General features: G+C 39.1%; 1 protein-coding gene and 1 long non-coding RNA gene across 3 annotated transcripts in view; both read right to left on the reverse strand.

Annotated features, from left to right (window-relative positions):
- LOC121860914 (UDP-N-acetylglucosamine--peptide N-acetylglucosaminyltransferase 110 kDa subunit-like) overlaps nt 1–26,943 on the reverse strand; it is a 71,982-nt gene that overhangs the window by 33,317 nt on the left and 11,722 nt on the right. The window contains 2 exon segments of the mRNA XM_042358291.1: nt 23,883–24,077; nt 26,655–26,723. Coding sequence (XP_042214225.1) covers nt 23,883–24,077; nt 26,655–26,723 — 264 coding nt within the window.
- Nucleotides 15,233–17,748, reverse strand: LOC121860916. 2 transcript variants are annotated; one of them, XR_006087948.1, is made up of 3 exons: nt 15,656–15,668; nt 15,327–15,369; nt 15,233–15,282 (listed from the first exon to the last, which is right to left on the reverse strand). It is a non-coding gene; the product is annotated as an uncharacterized LOC121860916 (long non-coding RNA). The 2 variants fall into 2 exon arrangements; XR_006087947.1 differs by lacking the exon at nt 15,656–15,668 and adding an exon at nt 17,734–17,748 and having other exon boundaries at nt 15,239–15,282.

Here is a 26,943-nt window from a genome sequence, read left to right on the forward strand (position 1 = left end):
CAGAATTTGTAAATCATGACCAATAATTTTGTGTTACGGCCCGTAAATCCGCCCTTACGGAAATTGGGGTAAATTTAAATTAAAAAAAAAATCACTATATAAAATTAAATTTTTTTGTTAAAAATGATAATTTGTTTGGTGTGGATTTCTTGGTGTTTACTACCTCCAAGCGTGGGGTCGCCACGAGGAGTCAGTCCATTGTTTACATCCAGTGCACATGCATTTTTCAAGCCCCAGCAGTTTGATTTAACTTTTACAAACATACAGTAAGTACAGTACAGTGCATTACCCTTATTCAAGATGACTGGAAAGAGGCCATCAAGTGGAAGTGACCACAGTAGTGCAAAAAGAAGCCGCAAAGGCATTACATTGGATATTAAACTTGACGTTTTAAGAAGGTTTGATGCTGGAGAAAAACTTAGCCAGATTGCAAAAACATTAGGTCTCGCTACTTCAACAGTGGGAACAATCCGTGATAATAAGGACAAAATTAGGTCAAGTGCTCAAGCTGCTACTCCATTAACTGCTCGAACCTTGTATTTTCATAGAAGTGATGTGATGCTAAATATGGAACGACTCCTGAGTGTCTGGATTGAAGATCAGATAAATGCAATGTGCCACTAAACACTATGGTTATTCAACAGACAGCCATAAGTTTATATAATGATTTGCAGGAAGAGGAACGTGCATCTTCTGAGGTTAAACCTTTTCTGGCTAGTAAAGGCTGGTTTGAAAGGTTTAAGAAGCACCTTAATTTACACAACATAAAAATGTGCGGTGAAACTGCCAGTGCTGATACAGATTCTGCTTATAAATATCCTGCTGAGCTGAAGAAAATTATTGATGAAGGAGGTTACACACCAGAACAAGTGTACAATGTTGATGAAACTGGGCTTTTCTGGAAGCGCATGCCTGCTAGAACTTTTATTTCCACTGAAGAAAAATCAGCACCAGGCTTTAAAGCATCCAAAGATCGTTTAACACTTCTTCTGGGAGGAAATGCTTCAGGTGACATGAAATTAAAGCCCCTACTTGTGTATCACTCAGAAAACCCAAGGGCTCTCAAGGGCTATGCCAAGTCTAATCTACCTGTGATTTGGCGTTCCAATAAGAAGGCTTGGATGACTATGACCCTTTTCCAAGACTGGTTCACTAACTATTTTTGCCCTGCTGTAGAAAGATATAATGCCAGGAATAACATATCTAATAAAGCATTGCTCCTCTTAGACAATGCACCAAGCCACCTAGTAAATTTAAATGATCTTTCTGATAATGTGAGTGGAGTACATCCCCAAGAACACAACTTCCTTGCTCCAGCCAATGGATCAAGGTGTGATAGCTAACTTTAAGGCATATTATCTTAGGAAAACTTTTTTGCAGCTCATAAAAGCAATTGATGGGGAGGATAAACCTACAATTAGGGACTCCTGGAAAAAGTTCAACATCTTGGATGCTGTGGATAATATAGCCGAGTCATGGGATGAAGTGAAAACCTCCGCTATGAATGGTTCATGGAAAAACATATGGCCAGAGTGTGTCCATGAATTTCAAGGTTTTTCACAAACTGAAAGTCTACAGAAAGTTCAACAAGACATTGTGACACTTGCAAATAATGTAGGCTTTGAAGAAGTCATAGAAAATAATGTGGTTGAGTTGCTAGAGCAGGGGTGGGCAAAGTATGGCCCGCAGGCCACATTTGGCCTGCCAAATTATTTCTGTGGCTCGCCACTGCATTTGTATTTACAAATACAAGGCTTTACTTTGTGTTAATATAATACATTTGCATCGACATTAAGTGTGTGGCCCGCGAAGTGTGCCACCATTCATGAAGTGACCCCTCCATCAAAAATAATTGCCCACCCCTGTGCTAGAGTCCCATAGAGAAGATTTGACTCATGAAGATCTGATGATGCTGGAACAAGAGCGAGCTGCAGGACAAGAAGAGGATATAGGATCTCCACCCAACCCACTTCAGTTCAGTTGACAACAAAGGATATGTCTAAAGCGTTTGCACTAATACAGGAAGGTCTGCAAATCTTTGCTGATAACGACCCCAACCTTGAAAGGAACATCAAGATTGCAAGAGCAGTTAACAATGCTCACAGTTCCTACACTGAGCTGTACAAGGAAAAAGTGAGCCGTAAATGTCAAACAACTTTGAATGAGTTATTCAGAAAAAAGCTGAAAGCAGATGATGATTTACAGGGCAGGGCAGAAGAGAGTAGTGCCCCTCCCTCTCCCTCCCAATAACTTCCTTTGCACCACCAATCCTCACACAGCAGTCAACATCTTCTGTGGTAAGTACAGTACAATATATTTATTTATTCCAACTGTATTTCTCTTCATATTACATGTATATCATGAATTATTTAATGTACTGTATTGTATGTGTTTATTAATGTTTATTTTCATTCATAAAAGTGCTTGAATTACGTTTTTGGGGCCTAAAAAAATTCCATAGGAATGTACAGTATCTCCAGTTTTATAATGGAAGTCAATGGGAAAACAGGTTTCACATTACAGAATTTCGCAATATGGCCAATTTTCCAGGGACGGAACCCTTCCGTAACGCGGGGGATGCCTGTACCCTATTGTCCGTGATGGCTGAGGCCCCTCCGAACACGCCCCCACCACCAGCCCCCGTACCTAGACCTGCCGCTCAGAGGCAAATAAAGAAGAGGAAGACACTGACGTACGCCGAGAAATTGGAGGTGGTGAAGAAAATTAATGGCGGCAAATCGAAGAGAGCAGTGGCCCTCACTTACGGCATCAATGTGTCCACAATTAGGGAGATAGAGGAGGCAAGGCGTGTGGCAGGACGAGGCTTCGACGAGACGACATACAGACTAAGTTAGAACCTGTTATGCCTACAGCTGAGGATAATATGGAGGAAGACAGACGGAACAGAGAAGACAGCCCAGAAGCATAACCCGCCGCACAGCCCATGTCAAAAGTCAGGGAGATAATTGAGTTGAGTGAACGGTTGAAAAACCTCATCAAACAGCACCCTCCCCCGGCTGGCGACAGTGAAAGTGTGTGCGGTATCATAGGCAGAGCACTCCAGCCTTATGTTGACCAGCTAAACCGTCATCACAACGCATTGCGGCAGAGACAAATTACGGACTTCTTTCGTCAACAACAACAACCACCTCAGCCACCTGTACTAGCTCAAGCTGACTTTGAGGGTTTTCAAGAGGATGATGAGTTACTCGAAGAGTAAGTGCCGGGTGGGGACCACTAACCCTCTACCCTAGGAATCCCTTCCCTCAAGACCAGCTCAAGTCTGTAAGTACAGTAACATACCCAGTAACAAATATATTCTTCCTTATTGTTCCCTTTTTATCACTTTCTAATAAACCTAGCTATGCCTGTGTGTGCTTCCGATACATACCATAACATTAGATATATCTTAGTGGGTCTAAATGGTCGTAAAATGGGAAAATTGGGGTTGGGTCTCGGGTGCCTGAAACCAATTAGAATAAATCCCATAGGTTCTGTACTTTCGTAAGCGCGTTTTTCGTTATCACAAACTCGGCGAGGTCCCCGGTCACAGTCATGGGCTCGTGGGCCGTGGGTTCGAATCCAGGCGGGTTGAGGTGTTGATTGTATGTTGAAGTCCGCGTGTTTATTGAGCTAATGAAATATATATGGATCCTCGTGTTTCGAAGCCGGATTTGGTAAAACGTTACTCTGACCACCTATGTGATACGGGTAGTCCCCATTAGAGGTTCACGGCGCCATAAGCTTGTTGAACAGGCTGTGTGTGAAATATAACAGTCTAGGACTGCTTTTAGTATCCTGGTGGTCCAGCGGTTAGCGTTCCCCGGTCACAGTCATGGGCTCGTGGGCCGTGGGTTCGAATCCAGGCAGGTTGAGGTGTTGATTATATATACAGTCTACGCGGAAAATTAAGGCACAAATTGGGTTGTGTCTTCACTTTTAACACAAATCGTTTTACCCTCAAGATAGGGATAAATTTTGATCAGAAATATTTAGTCACAATTCTAACGGCATCTGGAACCCTTAGGCGACAGCTGTCACATAGCAGCAACTGCTCAGTCTTTGTTTAGGTTGCGTGGGTGGAGGTTTTTGTACCCATGTGAGCGCCACGTGCAGTGATTTTACGCCTGAGTTACAGTGCTTTATCGTGTGATTTCTGGGTCTTTAAGATGTCCAGGAGAGTTACTAAGCGTGAGGATATTGCACAGGTGATTGGTTTATACAAGGCTAATCATAAAGTTACTGAAATAGTTGAATTAACCGGTGTGTGCCGCCGGTCAGTGTACCGATTCATCTCGGAGTTTGAAGCAAACAGCCAGGAAGAGTTGCCTACCCCTAAACCCAGGTCTGGGCGACCACGGCTTACATCTCCTAGAACCAGGAAGGTGATTGCTAGGCAAGCTAATGCTAATTCTAAGCTCACGGCCCGGGAATTAAAGCAAGCTAACCCCGGACTCCTTGGTCACGTCTCCTTAAGGTCGGTGCAGCAGCTTCTTCATGACGATCTCGGTTATCGCGCCTACCGACCACACCGTAAGCCTCTGCTGACTGCTGCCCAGAAGAGGATCACTTTTGCGAAGAAGTACAGTGTCTGGTCCCTTCAGGAGTGGAGGAACGTCCTGTGGAGTGATGAAGCCACGTTTACAGTGAGTGGTTGTGGTCACGATAGGGTGTACCGCAGGCCAGACTCTGACCCGCTCGACCCCAGGTACACCGTCAAGACGGTCAAGCATCCTGATTCAGTGATGGTATGGGGTTGTTTCACTTATTACGGTGTTGGTGAGTTGGTTGTGCTTGAAAAAACATTAAAGTTAACCAGGGTGTGTACCTCGAGCTTCTCTGACGTTCTGCCTGACTCGTTTGAGAAAACACGCGCCGACGTGTTCATGCAGGACGGTGCTCCCTGCCACAGCCAAGTCGGTTACTCAGTGGTTGGAGGATTGCCAGGTTTCATATTTTAAGGACTGGCCTGGCAATTCCCCCGACATCAACCCTATTGAGAACCTTTGGGGGCTCATGAAACGTCGCCTACGTGACCTCGACACCTCGTCCGTCCCCAAGCTCACCACAGCAATTCAGCAACTGTGGGCCAATTTCACCCCACAGCACCTGCAAAACCTTGCAGACAGTGTTCCACAACGACTGAAAGAAGTGCTGAAGAGGAAGGGAAACAACAAAATACTAAGAGGGGTGGGTGAGTGTTATTTTCATTTTTTTATTGCCTTACCGTGATTTTTTAATTTTTTTCCCACGGTGTGCCTTAACCTTCCCCGTCCAAAATAATAATCTGGTACTGTATGTCATATTATGTACAGTGTTTAGTTTGAAACATACAAAATTTTAACTACAGTACATGATCTTTTCCAATATGAATTTTTTTTTAATATTCTTTTACTACTGTATTTCACCTAAAAAAAAAACCAGGTAGTTGCCAGATGGCATTTTCTGATTGGCAGGTTTTCAAAATGGTGACATTTATTTGGATGGTTGTAAATTAACAGCTAAAATGTTACAAGAAACCTTTTCCCAGGTGGTCTATGAAGCAGTAACAACAAAATTATTTTTTTCTTTACTGGGTTATGATGATGCAGGACATTAACAAGTTTAATTTGTAAACTAATCAAAGCCTTATTGCTCTGTCAACATATTCCAATTCCATCCAACCAAACACCAGCCACCTGAAACTGTTTCTACATTCCATGTAGGAACAGTAAACCCCAAAAACAACCTTAACCAGGGTTCTTACAACCATGTTCAGTATCAAATTGGATATTCTCACCTCAGACCAAATACTGTACCCAGCTAGTAACAAAATACTGTACTATCCTGACATTCCTAATATAACACTGAGTCAAGAGGCTTAATACAAGTGTATACATTGGGCCAATGACATTAACAACTATAACTGAAAAAGATAACCAAAATCCTTCAAGCCACCAAGCAAAGAAATGTAAGAAATTGTGGGCAAAGCCATGAAAGTCCTTAGCAATAAATATGGGAAAAAATAAAAATCTTTAAATGCAGTCTGGCTGTCCAGAAAATAACCGGCTTCTACAGAAAAACAGCTGGACCAATGCTTAGTCCTTGAAATTCTGTGTGAACAATGACATACAAGGGAAGTTGCACCTGCAAGCTGCTCTGGCATCAAGACAAGATTAGCTCTTTACAGAGTGCATTGGTTCTAATGCCTTCTTCGCATTTCTTAGTAATTTCTTGCCTCACTTGAATTGAAATTGCCTTCTAAGATTTCTTTGAACCCATGCTTGATAATTTCACCAATAAAATTTTAAGTTCACAACAATTTATTTAACTAATTCCAGATTTTCTTTATTTAAATCAACACTGCACTGTTTATTATCAATATGAAAATTAAATTTCAGATTGACCAATAATTTTAATGTAAAATTATTCAAGAGCACAACTTTATTATGTTTACTCCACTGGAAACAAAGGTAAACATAGAACCGATTATTGGCGGACAAGTCGATCAGCTGATGCGAGCACCAAGACATGTTTCTCGTAAGGCTGTCGTTAATAGAATTTGTACTCATTAATAGAAATGAAAGTCCCCACGGGAGGTAACTCATCAACTGAAATCTAGTAAATTGAACCGCTCGTTAATGGAGGGACCACTGTGTGTGTGTGTGTGTGTGTGTGTGTGTATGTATGTATGTGTGTGTGTATGTATGTATGTGTGTGTATATATATGTATATGTATATATATGTATATGTATATATATGTATATGTATATATATGTATATGTATGTATATATATATATATATATATATATATATATATATATATATATATATATATATATATATATATATATATATATATATATATATATATATATATAAATGAGAGAACAGCTTTGAGGAATTCAATCACACCTTCCTTAAAATAAACAGTATTTTGCACAACTTGAACAAGTTTATCATTAATGTTTAAATATTTTTTTCAGTAAAAAAATTCCTGACAACAAAAGTAAATCTGTCTTGTAACATGTTTTGATTAGTTTTACACAACATCTTACTCTTGGTCCTACTGAGTATTATTAATCTGCAATAGTGTTGCAGTATATTTTGGGTCAAGTGATCCACATCTTCAAGTAAATAATTATAAACTAATCACCTTATTGTACAACCGTAAACAGGAGGTCCTCGTTATATGCGAGTTCCAATTATGCAATTCCACATATATGGGATAACCCCATTTCTACCTGACATTTTTAAGACAGTGTAGTATGTAAATGTTTTTACCTTAATGTGGTTCAGCATGTTGGGTGTCACATACCCAAGCCACACTAACTGCTAATCAGCTGTGTACACATGTAAGGTCTGCATGGGTCAGCTTCCTTAAATATGGCACTAAGCATTAGCTGTTGTACTGTGTAGATCTGTGCTACATCACTCACTCGGTGTTTTGTGTTTTTTGCCCTCGATATCCAGATTACAATTTTAATATTGCATGGCTTCCAAGCATCCTACAACAGCATCATCTAGCCCCTGTTCATCAATGAAGCACAACAAAAGAGTTAATATTAGAATTAAAAATGAACATTTTGAAGCTTACTGAAGCTGGCGAGGAGTCCGCAACCCTTGGTTGTGAGTACTGTATAAGGTCTGAGCCAAAGATCAGGAATTTTGAGAAGAATGCCAAAAAAAGATACAAAGGCTATTGTGAATGAAAGATCTCTCTCAGCCAAAGTGACAACAAAAGTAAGAAATCCTGTGATAGGAAAGAGTATGAGTATGAAAACAACAAAAAGACAAGTCTATCACCACTTATTAACCCTTACACCCCGGGTGACGTTCCACAACGCCCGACCGGCGAGCCCCAGGTTATCAGGTTCCAGTGTGAGTATTTGCCTGTCACACCACACACTCGGCCACAGGGAAGCTTCCTGAATTTTTTCATTGTTTGTCCATTTTATCACGTTGTATCAAAGTAACGTTGCTAAAAGCAGTGTAGTTGTATTATAATGTAGTATTACTGGAAAATAATGCTATGATTAGGTTATAAATGTATTTATTTATTGAATTATTATTCCAATAACTATTTTATGCATTACTTGCTCTACCAAACACAAGACAGCCACACAGCCTGGCGACCGACTGCGTGTGTTGCTGAGCACTTTTTATGAAGAGTAATGCATATAAAATATTATAAATGAATTATTTTTAAGAAATAAGTATCACGATCAGTAAATAAATGTATTACTGGTCATCCCGGACACAAAGGCAAGCAAAAAATTGCTGCCGAGTACGTAGTGACCACAAGTGCCAGCCATCAAAACAACACCGTCCCCTTACTCCCTCTCCACTGCAGCCACAGGGAAGTTTCTAGAGGGTCAATATATATATATTTTTTTTTACTTCTTTGATTGTTTTATCATTTAGAAAGGTTAACAAAATTTTTGGGAAAGTTGATTTGTTTTCGATTTACCCCGCGTGGGGGATACGGCCAGTGGCACCCTAGCCCAGGGGTGAAGGGTCGCTGTGCCACACAATATGTAATAATCCATGTCTTAATATGCACTGGTCAGCAATATCAGCACCAACACATTATACAATGGTCAGTAACATCAACATAGAGCCAAGTCGGGACAGATTGCGGCCTTCACTGTACTATACTGCCTCTATCTTTCCTATCATTGAGTCGAATAAATCAAGTAATAATAACACAGCAATCATTATAAAAATATAATGTGTACCGTATAGTCCTGTACAGTTTACAGGAGCACAAGAGCTTACGTACCAGAAGTGATTCGTTCGTCAAACACTAGACAGTGACAAAGATAGATGCGAAAAGTCCTGCTCGTTCTGGTTTACTAAAGAGCTACGTGTTGTGGGTTTACTGTATTATTATTATTTACAGTTTTTCATAAAATGTGCTTAGAAATATAATGTTAACTTATGAAAGTGCAACATTGCTGTGCACTGAATTCACACACACACACAAACAGTCCATCTACCGATATACTAGTGTATCAATTTATATTATGGGATTGTACTGAAAATAATAAATTATAAAACTTGCATAGTTTTATATTAGATTGTGCTTCAATGAAATATCAGTGTTGTTTGGCTTGGCATCCTTCTGTAAATAATGTCACTGAGATTTTTGTGCATTTCATTGCATTATTGTACACCCACTAAAAAATTATTCGGCAACTGTGTCATATTGTATCACGCCGTAAGGGTGCCTAATAATCTTTTAGTGGGTGTACATTGCTGTCTATATGCCTTCCTAGCACAACGAAAGAAGGGCAAGTACGATGTGTGCTTCACATTAATTATAGTGTTAGAATATCATAAAACTGGGTCTGGGGCACTAGTTGTGGTGCTACATAGTTCAGTTTATGCAAACTTTATCTGGAACACAACTCTCATGCATCGAGGACCTCCTGTATCTTACATATTGTATAGCCAACTTCTGTAGAGCGTTCCAACTTTGGATACTCACTCCACAGTCTTTGGGAGACTTTAGGCTCAACTTATATGGCCCTGTACAGTACAGTACTATCATGTTTAGATCAAGTTTCATGTACAGTATTGTACAGTAATACTGTTAATTAATAAATATCATTAGCAACATAACTACTATAATTCTTATTATGAATTACAAGGAATAAGTAACATAACCAAAAATATATTAAATGAAAGTATCTGATGATGAGAATATGTTAAGCGAATGAAAAGGCACTTTCACAACATTGGCATACAAAATCTCTAAAACAATGTAATAAAATGATTAATATGCTCATAATGAAACCATATACAGTATACTGTGTGTATATACCCTGTATAGGTATGGGACCGTTTATCCAGCGTCCCAAAAAACGGCTATGTTCTGGAACGAATTATTTAAAATGAGCCAAATAAATCCTTGGCTGAGCGGGAAAATATCCAACCGTTCCCCACCTGTGAGGTGTATGTTATGATTATTTTTTAATTTGTACTTTTGGATAGATCTATGTAATTTTCTTCATTTGTTTACTTAGTTACATACACACTCAATCTTACAAACAAAGTCCAAAAATAAATAAAATAATTAGTTGTTATAAAGTCTAAAGTTTTAAGTATCTATGGGTTTCCACCGTGAAGCTGTGTGTCAAGTTTGTGGTGAGGTCAGAGGGTCCGTGGCAAAGCACCACGGCTAGGGACGCTGCTCCGGTGCTAAGGAAAGCACCAGGAGCAACTGCAAAGCAGTTTGTACACTAACTTGAATCATTTTTACGCTCTTTATACTTTCATTAATGCTATTTATATGCTTTCGTTAATGGTGTTTATATGCATATAATATAAGTTTTAATGTTAGTGTGCAGTTAAAGCTACTTTTAGGGGTGAATCTAGTATCTGAACAGAGGCTTCACTGCCAGTTACAGAGGGTTTGCTGTACACTTTAGGTCTGGTGCTCCAAATTCTGGAGAAAAAAGAAACCTATCCTGCAACACCCAGGTCCCAAGCATGCCGGATAAATGGTCCAATACCTGTGTGTGTGTGTCTATATATATACTGTATACACAAAGGTGGAATAATACTGAAAAAAGGGGGAGAGGGTAGAGAGAACAAGAGGGGAGTGTGAGGGGGAGGGCATAGGCTAAGTTCCCTAACTACATTGAGCTGCAATATATTTGTTACTACTAGTAGCAGGTCCTTCCCAGTCCTCTTACAACCCTTCCCCATTATTCCTCACTTTCTAATCCTCAATTTTTCCTCTTTGGTTACATTTCGATTTGTATCCTCACACATCCTCTCTCTCACTGCACTTAATCACTTGACTCATTCCTTTATTTTTTACAATTTTCATTTAAAATGAGTTTAGTGGTTGTTTAGCATTTATTTACACCTCTTATTCCCTCTCACTGTGTCCACTTAGGATCTTTGTTCAATAAATTAAAGACATTCTTGTATATACTGTATCTGCATGATATTTTTTTTTCCAATAGTCTTTTCCTCCAATTAGGTGGCATGAACTCTTGCAATCCATTACATTTCCTTTGTCAGACCTAGTGAGACAATAGAGGATGGTATTACTCCACCTTAAAATTTGTACTGGCATGTGACAAGTTCTTACCGTCAACTTTACACAGTTACTGTATTTACGATGTAGGAATATTTTAAGTGTCTCGTGAACTTAAAGTGTAAAGTTCATAGTTAGAAATCTCATCACACTGACACACACATACACAGACATATATCTTAGGTTGTGTTATTTCTCATTTAAACTTTCCAAAACTCACACCTCACTCAAAATATATTAATGCACTTAAACTACACTATTTCAAAATCTATATGAAAACAAGCTAATTCACTAAAAAATCTCAGCTGGCAAAATTGAAAGGGAAACTACATTTGTAGTAGAGCATTAACAATATGTGATTATGTCAAATGCTAAAGCAAGAATCAAGGTAAAATAAACAATTTTAAAGAAAATGATACACTAACTTCATCAGTCATTCCAAAAGCAGCACCCAACTAGGGTGAACACACTCATACAGTAGCATTCATCATTCAACTATTTTATGCTAGTAAAAGTGAACCAGTCATACACTGACATGCATCACTAAGCCAGTCATACACTGAGCCAGTCATACACGGACATGCATCATCGAGCCAGTCATACATGGACATGCATCACTAAGCCAGTCATACACTGACATGCATCACTGAGCCAGTCATACACGGACATGCATCATCGAGCCAGTCATACATGGACATGCATCACTGAGCCAGTCATACATGGACATGCATCACTGAGCCAGTCATACACGGACATGCATCATCGAGCCAGTCATACATGGACATGCATAACTGAGCCAGTCATACACCAGCATGCATCAGTCAGTGGAAGGATTCATACAGCAGCACATGTACAGAAAAGTGAACTACAGTAACATACATTCGAGCCGTTCGTACAGCAGTACCCACCAGGGAGGTATCAGATAGCAGCACGCACGCACACACATTAGTGAGTCACTCACATGAGCAAGCTATCCATATTACAGCAAGTAACCAAAACACATTCATGCACTATACATAAAAATCTTGTGATGCTTTCATATGGCAATACCTTGAGTTATTCATACAACTGCATAAGCAAATTAGTTCTTTCTGTACACACATTAGTGCGTTATTGTTTAATACAGTACATATAAAGGTGCCATTTCAATAATGTAGTAACAAATACTAGTGAACCAATCACTAGCATTAATTATAAGTAAGCCATTCATAAAACAGCATACCGTAATGAGTTAATCACCCGACAGTTCACATTACCGAGTCCTTACAATGGCAGTAAATAAGTCAGGTGTTCAAAAGGCAGTATTCATCAAGTCATTTACTAGACAGCATATATAAATGAACCAAGCAAGGTGCAGGTAACTTCAACAAGCCATTTCCCAGTGACCACATATCAGAGCCAATTAGAAGGTAGAGCATATCAAGTTACTCCTGGGTGTACAGGAGCCTTTTACAAGCCTGTACGTATCAGTGACTCATTTATACAGGGGCAAAATCTTAACAAATCATCATCACCGCTTCTCAGACATTTCTCAACGCCGTACAATCAAGATACAGGTATTTACAAACGAATAAACATTAAGTAAAGCAATAACCACTTATCAATCATGCACAAGGGAACACCCTCTATGAGGAAGCACTCCAGAATAAACATTAAAGGAGCCACACCCATTAGTCAGCCACTCCAAGGAAATACTCCAATGTATGAAAATCTACGAAAACCAAAGAAATTTCAAAAAAATAAATAAATAAAACAAAATAATAAAAAAGGTACCTATACAAAATTCCAGAAAACAACTTAGAATTATAAAAATAACTACACTTGCATTTGACTTTCAAGTAAAAGTACTGTAACTCTTACAGCTTGTCTGATATCTACCAACTGTTCTCATGAACATTTTGAAATACCTAACTTAGCCACTGTGGCCTCTTGAAGAGTACAAAAGTTATTACAATAATGAGAACATCAAGTAACATTCACACAAACAAATCTTATAATGGAGAGGGATAAAAGGATGGCATTAGTTTGGTTCCCCTCCAACTTGGTGCATCATTAAGCCACCCACGCTTTTAGAGCCATAAACCCCCAATTCTTATATTTTATCATTTGAAGATGTCAGCTATAATAATACCTTAATAACTTTCCTCCTGCTGCACCATAACAAGGACAACATAGAAAAAGAAAACAAATAAAGATGTATGAAGAACCGTTTAAAGGGCCTATCAAGCAGAAGTATGTACAGAACTTTAATGCTGGAAAATGGGAGTACCTGTACAAAGGTGTAAGAGAACAATAATAGTGAAGAAACAAATGGAATATATAGAAGCAACAAGAGCCACTTACAGTAATACAGTATGCAAATGTTTAATTAAATATGTTTCCACTTGGCCATTTTCCACCAAATTTTCTAGGAATGTTTATTTCCACACAACATTTAACAAGGATCTCACCTACACACACACATTACAGGTTGCAAAGAACTCCAAACACTTGGGACTCAGGCCATTTCAGATAACTGAGGGGCGTTAAAAAAAAATTAATATTTCACAAAGCACCAAATAACATACTGTTTGATAACATTAATTAATACAAAAACAAGTACAGTACTGTACTGTACAATTATTTATTTCTTTACCTATAATTAAAGATTGTAAGTGTGTAGGGCTGTGTAGGCTGCTAGGTCAAGAGTTAATTACTGTACTGTACAGGTATAATTAAAGTGCTCCAGTATTTGAAGACCTTCCTGGATTTTAGTAAGGGCAATATAATACTAGTGAAGCTAGCTTTGTTTATTTACCTTTGCAGTCAGCCGAGTGTGCTTTCTTAACGCCATCGCTCGGTGGCTCATGAACTAGCCAGTTAAGTCAATTTAAAATACCTGGAGTTAAAAATGAAAATTATTTAATTTTTCAGATTTTGTTAGTTTCCAGATAACTGATGTTTGGATATTTAAGTGCAACCTGTACTGCACTGTGTACTTGGACACTCCCTTTACATTCTTAACCTGTACTGCACTGTGTACTTGGACACCCCCTCCCATTCTTAACCTGTACTACACTGTGTACTTGGACACCCCCCTTACATTCTTAACTTATATTAACTGTGTGCTTGGACACCCCCTTACATTCTCAACACTGTACTACACTGTGTGGGACACCCCCACATTCTTAACCTGTACACTGTGTGCTTGGACACCCCCTTATACATTCTTAACCTGTACACTGTGTACTTGGACACCCCCCCTTACATTCTTAACCTGTACTACACTGCCTTGCTTGGACACCCCCTTACATTCTTAACCTGTACTACACTGTACTTGGACACCCCGCATTCTTATTTGCTACACTGTACTTGGACACCTTACATTCTTAACCTGTACTGCACTGTGTGCTTTACATTCTTAACCTGTACTACACTGTGTACACCCCCCCCTTACACCTTTACACCTTCTTAACCTGTACTACACTGTGTACTTGGACACCCCTTACATTCTTAACCTGTACTACACTGTGCTTGGACACCCCTTACATTCTTAACCTGTACTACACTGTGTGCTTGGACACCCCCCTTACGTGCTTAACCTGTATTCTACATGTACTGCACTGCTGTGCTTGGACACCCCATTCTTAACCTGTACTACACTGTGTACTTGGACACCCCCTTACATTCTTAACCCACCACACTGTGCTTGGACACTCTACAGTACATTCTAACCTGTACCACACTGTGTACTTGGACACCCCCTTACATTCTAACCTGTACTACACTGTGTACTTGGACACCCCTTACATTCTTAACCTGTACTGCACTGTGTACTTGGACACCCCCCCACATTCTTAACCTGTACTGCACTGTGTACTTGACACCCCCTTACATTCTTAACCTGTACTACACTGTGTACTTGGGCACCCCCTTACATTTCTAACTTGTACCAATTGTGTACTTGGACACTTTACATTCTAAATTCTGTACTGCACTGTGTACTTTGGACACCTCTACATTCTTAACCTGTACTACACTGTGTACTTCTTCTGACACCCCCCCCACAGTACATTTCCTAACCTGTACTACACTGTGTACTTGACACCCCCCTACATTCTTAACCTGTACTACACTGTACTTTGGACACCCCCACATTCTTAACCTGTACTGCACTGTGTACTTGACACCCCCCACATTCTAACCAGTACTGCACTGTGTACTGGACACCCCCCCACATTCTTAACCTGTACTGCACTGTGTACTTGGACACCTTAATTATTATTCTTAACCTGTACTGCACTGTGTACTTGACACCCCCCTTACATTCTTAACCTGTACTACACTGTGTACTTGGACACTTCCACATTCTTAACCTGTACTACACTGTACTCTAACACTCTTACATTTTTAACCTGTACTACACTGTGTACTTGGACACCCCCCTACATTTCTCCTAACCTGTACTGCACTGTGTACTGACACTCTTACATTCTAACCTGTACTACACTGTGTGTTTGACACCCCCTACATTCTTAACCTGTACCGCACTGTACTTGGACACCCCCACATTCTTAACCTGTACCACACTGTGTACTTGGACACCCCTACATTCTTAACCTGTACTGCACTGTGTACTTGGACACCCCCCTTACATTCTAACCTGTACTACACTGTACTTGGGACACCCCCATTCTTAACCTGTACTACACTGTGTACTTGGACACCTTACATTCCTTAACCTGTACTACACTGCGACTTCTTGACACCCCCACACTTCTTAACCTGTACTACACTGTGTACTTGGACACCCCCTTACATTCTTAACCTGTACTACACTGTGTACTTGGACACTCTTACATTCTAACCTGTACTGCACTGTGTACTTGGGACACCTCTTACATTCTTAACCTGTACTGCACTGTGTACCCTGACACCCCTTACATTCTAACCTGTACTACACTGTGTACTTGGGCACTCTCACATTCTAACCTGTACTCACACTGTACTTGGACACCCCTACATTCTTAACCTGTACTACACTGTACTCTGGACACTCTTACATTCTTAACCTGTACTCACACTGTGTACTTGATCAACTCCCTACATTCTAACCTGTACTGCACTGTACTTGGACCCCTTACATTCTAACCTGTTCACACTGTATCACTTGGACACCCCCCACATTCTTAACCTGTACCACACTGTGTACTTGGGACACCTTACATTCTAACCTGTACTACACTGCACTTGGACACCTTACATTCTAACCTGTACTCACACTGTGTACTTGGACACCCCTACATTCTAACCTGTACTGCACTGTGTACTTGGACACTCTACATTCTTAACCTGTACTACACTGTGTACTTGGACACTCTACATTCTTAACCTGTACCACACTGTGTACTTGGAACCCCCCACATTCTTAACCTGTACCACACTGTGTACTTCTGGACACCTCTACATTTCTAACCTGTACTGCACTGTGTGTACTTGGACACCCCCCTACATTCTTAACCTGTACTACACTGTGTGCTTGGACACTCTACATTCTTAACCTGTACTGCACTGTGTACTTGGACACTCTTACATTCTAACCTGTACTACACTGTACTTGGACACCCCCTCTACATTCTTAACCTGTACTACACTGTGCAATTTGGACACCCCCTTACATTCTTAACCTGTACTGCACTGTGTACTTGACACCCCCCCACATTCTTAACCTGTACTACACTGTACTTGGACACCCCTTACATTCTTAACCTGTACCACACTGTGTACTTGGACAATTCTCACATTCTTAACCTGTACTGCACTGTGTACTTGGACACCCCCCCCCCCACATTCTTAACCTGTACCACACTGTACTTGGACACCTCCCCTTACATTCTAACCTGTACTACACTGTGTACTTGGACACCCCCCACATTCTAACCTGTACTACACTGTGTACTTGGACACCCCTTACATTCTTAACCTGTACTACACTGTGTACTTGGACACTTCATTCTAACCTGTACTACACTCTGTACTTAACACCCCCCTACATTCTAACTCCACTACACTGTGTACTCTGGGATTAACTCTTTACATTTCTTAACCTGTACTGCACTGTGTACTTGGACACTCTAATTTTACATTTTAACCATACGCACTGTGTACTCCTTGGACAATTTCTTACATTCTAACCTGTACTACACTGTGTACTTGGACACCCCCCCACATTCTAACCTGTACTACACTGTGTACTTGGACACCCCACTTACATTCTAACTATTACTGCACTGTGTACTTGACACCCCTACATTCTAACCTGTACTGCACTGTGTACTGACACCCCCTTACATTCTTAACCTGTACTACACTGGTACTTGGACACTCTTACATTCTTAACCTGTACCACACTGTGTACTTGGACACCCCCCTTACATTCTTAACCTGTACTACACTGTGTACTTGGACACCCCCTTACATTCTTAACCTGTACTCACACTGTACTTGGACACCCCCCTACATTCTAACTCCGTACCACACTGTGTACTTGGACACCCCTACATTCTTAACCTGTACTACACTGTGTACTTCTGGGACACCCCCCTTACATTCTTAACCTGTACTACACTGTACTTGGACACCTTACATTCTTAACCTGTACTACACTGTGTACTTTGGACACCTTACATTCTAACCTGTAAAATTGCACTGTGTACTTGGACACCCCCCTTTACATTCTAACCTGTACTACACTGTGTACTTTTGGGCAACTCTTACATTCCCCTTAACCTGTACTGCACTGTGTACTTGACACCTTACATTCTAACCTGTACTACACTGCACTTGGACACTCTTACATTCTTCTTAACCTGTACTGCACTGTGTACTCTTGACAACTCTTACATTCTAACCTGTACCACCAGGTACTTGGGCACCCCCCTTACATTCTTAACCTGTACTACACTGTGTACTTGACTCTCATTTCTCAGTGCCATCACTCACATTTGTACAATTCCAGTACATCTGCTTATTCTTCCTATGTCCATCTCATTTTCAAATACAATATAGTCTAAAAAAATTTATGCATACTGTATATATTCTCATTTCTTTCCACATTTAAAGTAGTGAAACCTAAATGACACAAGTGGTTTAATATTCAAGTGACGACAAAAGTAACCACTTGTATTACAAGACAAAAAATGTGAAGAGAACAAGGGAAAAGATATGAGATAGAAAATGTGAGAAAATGATGGCAAAACCCCCAAATTTTCATCAATTTAAATTTAATTCTTCCCAATAACATATGACAAAACATTTACAGTTAAACACATAATGTTCTTTATGATCATAGAGCCGAGCTATTCCTAGTGATTCCCAACTCCACAGGGATGTTTACTTTCATATAGTACTGTATTACAAAATAATTCCTAAAGGTTTATGTATGGGGACTGATATTCTGTATGCACAACCTACTGTTTGATCCTTGGAACTCTACGTTATACCTTGATTTTTTTTGGGGGGTGGGGGAGCATTCTGAGAAATTACAGGAAAATCTTTCCATTCCGGGCATTCGGTCAGATTCCCAAAAGATTGCATCATGTTCCGACACGTGCCGAGCTCACGAGTGTGTAGGTTTAGAGCGGTCATGCACTATGATAAGAAACAAAACATATGAAATGCCAATCCAACGTGTATTAATTATTCTAGTAATACAGGTCCAGTGATATCCACTATAATTGGAGATACATTCTCTAAGTGGGGAGGATCCTTGCTTGACCCCTGAGGAGTTAAGTCATCCTAAAATCTTGTTACTCTGTTTACATAGCGTGAACTTTGCAGTCACAGACGCCTTGAGCTATGATGATGCTGGTTCAAGCATCAGTCTTGGTGCTTTAATATAAATTTTAGTTTGTTTTCACAATGCCCATACAAGTGTTAAACTGAGTGTAACAGTGATAAAAGGAAATGTGAAGTGCTTAGTATAAATACTGCATTATTTTAGGATATTTTCATCATTACTTTGTAAAAAATTACCGTACAAAATTGGCAAAAAAAAATCAATTGGAATTTTTCTTCATAGCTCAAAGCAATTGACAATTTTTTTTGTCAATTTCAAAATTTCATAAACCAAAGCTTCGTAAATCGGAGACTACCTGTACTACAAATGTTATTACTTTATAAATTTTCTTTAATTACTTCTTTCCATATTAGAATCAGCATTTTCCCTTGTTACAATTCAAAATCCCTATTACAAAACTTTCTTTCCATTCTCCCTATTAACATACCCTTATGTACACACACACAGAGAGAGTGGTAGCAAAATATGAGTTAGCCCTCGTTAATATGTATCTCCTTATGAATTCCTGTCAACACACAAATACTATAAATATAAGATGTCTTTTCTGGGCATCTCTATTGTTTACAACCCAAGCTATAATAAACCACAAAGTAATTACAGCTGCTACTGTAGCAAAATAAAACTCCCATACCAATGGGCCATATTGAGGTAATAATTAGTTGTTAATTGTGGACTGTTTAACTTGAGAACTGACGACCAGTTGCCTGCACCATGTATAAACAGAACATACTTTTATATTACAGGATAAATATTTAACAGTGCAGTATTGTACAGCACAGAAGTTTGTAATATTTATAAACAAAAGACCTTTACATTGAAGCTTTATCAAAAGATATGATTTTCGGCCAAGGCAACAGGTACAAGTACTGTACATGTACTGCCGACAGTGAGATCAAGTGTGCTAACTGGCTTCTAGATGGTGAGTGGGTGGTCATTATTGCCCATTAATTAATTTTAATTTAATCCCAAAGCACAAAATGAAAGATTGATCCAGAAATCCCCTTTTTTCTGAGACTGTCTCCAGGTAGTTCTTGAGATATAGTTTTACTAGAGGTCCCCCGATGCATTTGGCTAGTTTCCAATTGTCCTTAACACACTAATTGTTAATCATTATTCAACTGTTCACCTTCCTTCACTCCACTGCAAAGCCCACTTAGGGCCACCCAAGTAGTTATTTAATTTTTGTTTGGGTGGGGCTGTAAGTCTGCCTGTGCAATTTCAGGTATGTATGTATATAAAAAAACAACCAATTCCTGATGGCTAGACATGAACCCAATGGATGTAAACTGATATCCAGGTCTCCAGACTACAGGCTCCAACTGAAAAGGGGATTTCATGATCATTCTAATATTTCTAGTTTAATGTTCTCTACCAGGCAGCTCTTGTAACAGAGCTCGCTAAAAGAAAGAGGGAGGTGGTGCTGCAAAAGCTCCAGGTCTGGAGAGACAAAAACCCCAAAATCAAGAGCTGACCTTGTTATAAATAGGTCAGACTAATCTCTTTCTGCACACATTTGGTGCTACTGTGGATTCCTCAGAGAAATCCATAGCTTTAAAAAACAAATGACAATAGGTGTTCAGCAAGAAACATATCTATCCACATAAAGCAGAGAGAAAGAAGAAAATTACTAACAACAAATACACAGAAGCGCACTTTTAATAAAAATAAAAATGTTACCAAGCCAACACTGCCAAGCATGCTCATGATCACCATTGTTTCATAGACATTTTCCACATTTACGTACGTCAGGAACCCCATGCCGCATGGTCTCTTCCAGTCCCTCTTGTAAGGATCCTACCTTTAATGTAATTTCTAACAACCTCTGCCCATGCCATTCTTGGCCTATCCCTGGTTCTCCTCTCCCCCACATTTAGGCCTGCATCTCTTGACCCAAATGGTCTCATCCATTCTCTCCCCATGCCCAAGCCATCTCAGTCTGCTTCTATGCAGAATTTCACCAATACTATCAATAAACAGCCACCCTCTTAACTCTCTCTGATGCTAGGGAAACAAAGTAACCCAAGCCCAATAGTACCTATCTACTAGTGTCCACACAAATAAACTTCTGCCTTTGAAAGTGAGATAAATCCCAGCAGCTTGGCATTGTCTGCTACAACAACCAAAATCACACATGGATCAACCCAAGAATGCAAATCAAAGAAAGTGACTAATTATAACTCTCCTTCAGTGTATAAAACAGGGATGGGCATTTATTTTGGCTGGTGGGCCACATTACCAACTTCAATAAGCTTTGCAGGTCATACACATTTGTCTATATAAAATTTTAAATGTTTAACAACAGCTCAGAAACATGTCTTCCATTTTATGTAGAGAAGGTAATGGATACCAAATTGATATTAGTCAAAATATCAATAAATCACTGCATAGACATGTATTTAACAAGCATTTAAGGAGTCGAATAAAAATAAATTTTGTATGTGATAAAGTAAAATAATAATTAAGAAGACACTCCATATTTGAAAACATTCAAAATGTTGAACGTGCAAGAAGCTAGTTCAATGGGAATAATGACAGTGTTGATGTGAATTAACCAAATGAAGATTAAGTTAACTGTGACCTGTTGTGCATTGGATTACAGTCTCCCCCTCTACCCTAAACTAAGATGTTACTGTAAGTATGTCGAGCTGAGTCATGTCTTACTGTTATTTAGAACATAATTAATGATTTATTTATGCGATAAGAAAATCCATAGATTTTTCAAAGTTGCTGGACACAGATTCACTTGGCAGGCCAGACGTGGATTGCAGACCACATTTGCCCACCCCTAGACTATAAAACCTCACTAGACATAGCATTTCAATTTTTTTGAGTTTGAACAACATTGCATAATTGTTGCAAAGAACAATTTCCATAAGAATGTTCGTCCAGACAAAATCTTGCTTATATGTCAGGTACTGTTGCCTTGTCTATACTGTATTTAAAATCTTCAAGTCCCTAACTGATTCTACTACTACAAGTTACAAGACAATAATGACTAAAACCATGTAGAGGCAAAAGATGAGACCTTGTAGTAATGTGTGCTGCACAGCTGAGTTTTATTCCCCACTGGACAAATGGCACCGAGCCTCAGGTCAAACATGGCATTAATGTGAGGGAACTGGAAAATTTAACTTTCCATCCAATCTCAATGAATGAGATCCAGTCAAGGTCATACACATATGACCAAAATGAAATATCAGTTTGTGGAAACCCACTGCAGACATAAGCCTTAAGAACCCTCCACTACTTAACTGAAGAGCAGTTTTCTATGGAAAGAGAAAGCACATTAATCCTATATGGACTCGACCATTGAACCAAAACCTTCACCCTTGATAAAATATGATGTGTACAATAAACTTGGTTACTCAGGCAGGATAACTCATGAAAATGAAAGTACACTAGGTCCTGTACACCTGATAGCCATTAGGGATCACCATGGGTACCCTAGTATCGAACAAGCAGGAAACGAGTTTGGCATCTACTCGATCACCACACCTACATAACACCTCATTTGCAGGAAAACCCGTTAACCACTCCTGAAACCTCAGCAGCTGGGACATGCAACTTAGCTTTTGGGGTTTGTTTGGCAAAGATGATCAGACATGACCAAACATCAGCTATGAACTGCAGTAATATGTTTTGGGAGAGCAACATGGACTCGTTGAGGGCAGAGCCAGTGCCATGGTGTGGTGTCATGAATTGATTAGACATTCGCCAGGAGACCTCTAGTGTGCTACTCATGTTCTACAATGTCAGTACGTAATATATTCAGAAAAAATTGCTGCATTGTATGGTCTTGGCAATTCTTGAACCCAAATCCATATTTCCCAATACAATACCTAATGAATTTGCAATAGTTATATAGCCCCAGCAGGAATGCAATAGGATAAAAAAAAATTCTCTCACTCATTTCTCTCTCTCGTGTGTGTGTGTGTGTGTGTGTGTGTGTGTGGGGGGGGATGCAGGAGGAATGAGAAAATTTGAACTGACAAAACTGACTTACATAAGAATATGCAGTACTCTACAGTATAGGGCAAAGAGGCTTCAGGGTAAACATGGAAATAGAGGGGGTGTTGGGTACAGAACTAATTAAAGCTGTACAGGTGATATGGTCAAAGTGAGAGAACTGGAAGTGGAAAATTGACAGAAAATGTGTCATTCAATTTAAGCAGATGGTTGGAGGGCTAAATGAAGACCAAGGTGATGGAAAGATGGGCAAAAGGCACCAAAAAGGGAGAGGGACAGATGCCCATGAATGAGCAGAGTGCATGATGTCCAGTGATTTTTGGAGAAGGACAAACTACTGCTAGATAATGTAGGATAGTTTACTCATGTCTCTTCACATGATATATAGTGTATACATTACACATATACATGTACTGTGCTTAATGTATTCCCTCCTGTATTTGCCAGAAACCATTTACTGTAGTTGCTTTCCACTGTATGTCTTGGTTCTGACATGCAAATTCCTAGCTTCTACTTTTTCACATGTAGCTTTTTTGAGTCAATAAAAAATATAATTCAGTGCTAAATGATTACCACTACTGAACATTTAAAAAACAGTAGAGTCCCAATGACAACCCATATACAGTACATGATCACAACAACTTACAAAAGGTGTACATTTCTTGATTAAGATTTTTATGAACTATTGTTGATTCTTGTTTGCTCCTCAGTGCATCCAGTTTCTTTAATAGTTGCCAAGGTTGACAGGAAGCAATCAAAGATGTAACAATTCGATTAACAAATGATCGTAATCTAGGAACTTTGATCCCTTCATTGGCTACCAGGTATTCTGAAGTCAGATTTAATATATTAAAACAATATCTGTCCTGTTAGTGTTAGTGAATTCGGGGCTAATAATAACCATACTTACTTGGCTTGGCTACTGTACAAATTTTCCATGTATGAATTCCTAAATAAGCTGTGCATGTTATCTACTCATGCCTATATCTTTATAAAAATCAAAGCAACAACTAAAGTAATAAATAATTGGAAGAAAATAAGCACTGTACCTGTCAAAGTCGTGCCTCCTTCAAAACGTTGCCAAGGTTGATGTATGCATCAAGGAAATTTGGATCTAGTGCAACAGCCTTTTCAAAGTGGTGAATTGCCAACCAGATTTCTCCCTGGGCATTGAAGACACATCCAAGATTGCTCCAAGCTACAGCGAAGTCTGGTCTTGTCTCAATGGCCTTCAGGTAACATGCCTGGATAATTAAGGAGAGGGAAAAAAAAATCAATGTTGGTCAAAATGTAATAAAAAACCGCCCTATAAATACGCCTAATGCGCCGCTGCCTAAACGCTCGCATGCGACTTGACCTTCCTGCCAGAGCTGATGGGTGCACAAAATTTTTCATATTTCATTGAACCAAGACTTTCGTTATAATTTGTAAAAATGTCTATACAAAATTCAAAACAACATTACGCTGACCATCATTCTATGCACACACATAAGCAGTGACATACAAAAAGTCCGCCCTATTAAGTTCAGCTTTACGCCCTACTCTATGCGTGCGCTGCCCTGGTTTTCTGAAACATCTTGACTCATGAAATGTGTCAGCCTCCAACAGTTATAAACAACCCATAACTTTCCCAATCTCAACAAAATCTTCCCACAGTAAATTGTAATAACCAAAATAATCTTACAACCCATGAAAAAAATCTGTATAGGAGGCTAACTGCTTTTCTTGATGAGGGCATTCTAAATCATATTTATCATTTGTTTCCAGATGAGTTATGACCATACCTGAATAGGACGCGTGCCCCTAACATAAAACTTTCCTTAGGAGCTCCTTCAGCTTTCCCTCATAATACAAACCCTTATATGGCGCTTCCAGGCAGGTCCACCTACATCTTAACTCCCACGAATAACGAAGGCTTCTTCAAGACGACCTCTGCAGAGGAGTAGGGCTGTACAGCCTCAACATCTATTACGACCAAGGGAAAGAAAAAGTAGAAACAAATCTGATTAGTGTGGCTTGCAGTAACAGCTCTTGTCACGGTTCTGTACCAGGATGCCTGGGGTTTCTGGATTTGGAGTAAAACTGGTTTTAATTTTTTTTCATAAAGCTGTTACTTCTTTATACAGTAATTATAGCTTCAATGCTTTCTTTCATGCAAAAATTTTTTTTCTTCGTTTTATTTATAAGCAATATTAAAACATGAACACTCCAAACACAATATTCAAAGCAGAAATAAAATTCCATTCACTGCCAAACCACAAGTGCAATGGTACTTAAACGAAAGCCCAAGCATCAAGGTGCATTTTCTTCACAGTTCAGAAACTCAAGATACAATCTGCATCTCTATTTCACTGTTTAAGGGAACTATTGACAAAGTCTGAGAGGAAAAAATATGGAATAGCAAAAACCTTGAGGAACTTCTGTGCAATTACTTTGTGGCACAATCTAAATTATACAAAAAAGCCATAGAAACTTACTCCATGGAAGTGAACAAGGGCATAGCCAATCAAGTGACATGTATATTAAAAACAGCTGCAACGCTAGAAAGTAAACAGATGTGGCAAACCTTCCAGCCCTCAAGGAAAATGCAGTAGTAATAACTGTGCTGATATATTTAACTTACTCAAAGTTACAATTAAAATAAATGGAAGAATTACATAAAAAATTGTTTTATTCCAAAGTTTCTTTTTGGAAAAACCAATTATTTTTATAGATAAAGTTATTCCCTGAGGACTGAATTATCATGCGCTGCTGCAATGGTGTTGAGCAAGACTTGGCATTCAATAAGCACAAGCCTGGCTCAACATATGGATGTGGAGCCACATGGATCTACAGCGCAGATCCTTTAATTACCCTCCACTAGATTTCAAATGGGCAAAACCCATCATCGCGGAATATACGCATGGCGCTGAAAGTCGGCATCTAGAGAAAGAAAAAAGTTTATTACAAAAATAATCAATATTGAGGGTAGTTATCAATTCCATAATTCATGGTTTACAACTGATGACAAACTCTTCCATCCTTCTCACTGTGTCGTAAATGCTGGCTTTCACAATAGGCATTACGCAGTTATCATAACTTGGCCATTAACCCTTGCTTTCACAGTTCCAAGAATAGTTTCAGCGACACTGAAGACTTATTTTGAAGCACTACATGTAACAGTTCCTCTAGGTTGACAGCTGAAGACAGTCAGAGTTACTGACATATGATCCCATCCACAGGTTAAGGAAAGGTCAAGGAAGTTCTAAAAGGTCTGGAGGTTTGAGTACGTAATTTTTTTTCTTTAACAGCTCTACTATGTTTAAAAGCACTACCCATATTTACAGTCCATGGTGTAAGTGAGTAATTGTCTTAAGTTATTAATAATTTTTTTTCCATTGACTTGGCTGCATATATTGTAGATTCATGTATATATATATATATATATATATATATATATATATATATATATATATATATATATATATATATATATATATATATAATGCTTATACTGATATTCATACATGTTTCCCAACATTTCCATTTTGTTGAAGGAGACTTTAATTATTGAAATGGTATGACTTTGAAGGAAGATACGGTAGCCAAGAGATATACTGTGCTGTATTCCTTGAAAGGTAAGGGTAAGCTACCTTCAGTGTCAAACACCAAGGAAGGATGGGTAATAGTAAGCAGGAAATTTGAAAAGAAACCTATCAATTTTAAGTTAGACCACAATTCTCTAAGAGGAGAGGAAGAGGATAATGCTGCAGCAGATTTGACATGGTGAAGAGATAAGGCAAGGCATAAAGTAAGCCTTTGCACCATGAAAAACCACATACCTTTGCTTCATCCAGCCTTCCCAGAGCCTTCAACAGATTACCCAAGTCACTTCGTACACAATACAGATCCTGAAAAAAAATACAAAGGTTAATAAGGGAAATACTGTATAGTAAGGTACAGGACTTTACACTTGGTAAAAAACTACCTTTACAATTCCTGCGCGAAACAAACTGACACTACAAACGAAGTGTTTCAAAAAGGCCCCCTAGGCATTCCTCGCATTAAAAGCCCTGCACATGTATGGGTTAGGCCACACATGCTCGAAATAAATGATCGGCACTATAAAAC

The sequence above is a fragment of the Homarus americanus genome, unplaced genomic scaffold (genome assembly GCF_018991925.1).
Source record: "Homarus americanus isolate GMGI-L3 unplaced genomic scaffold, GMGI_Hamer_2.0 scaffold52806, whole genome shotgun sequence".
Lineage (NCBI taxonomy): Eukaryota > Metazoa > Arthropoda > Malacostraca > Decapoda > Nephropidae > Homarus > Homarus americanus.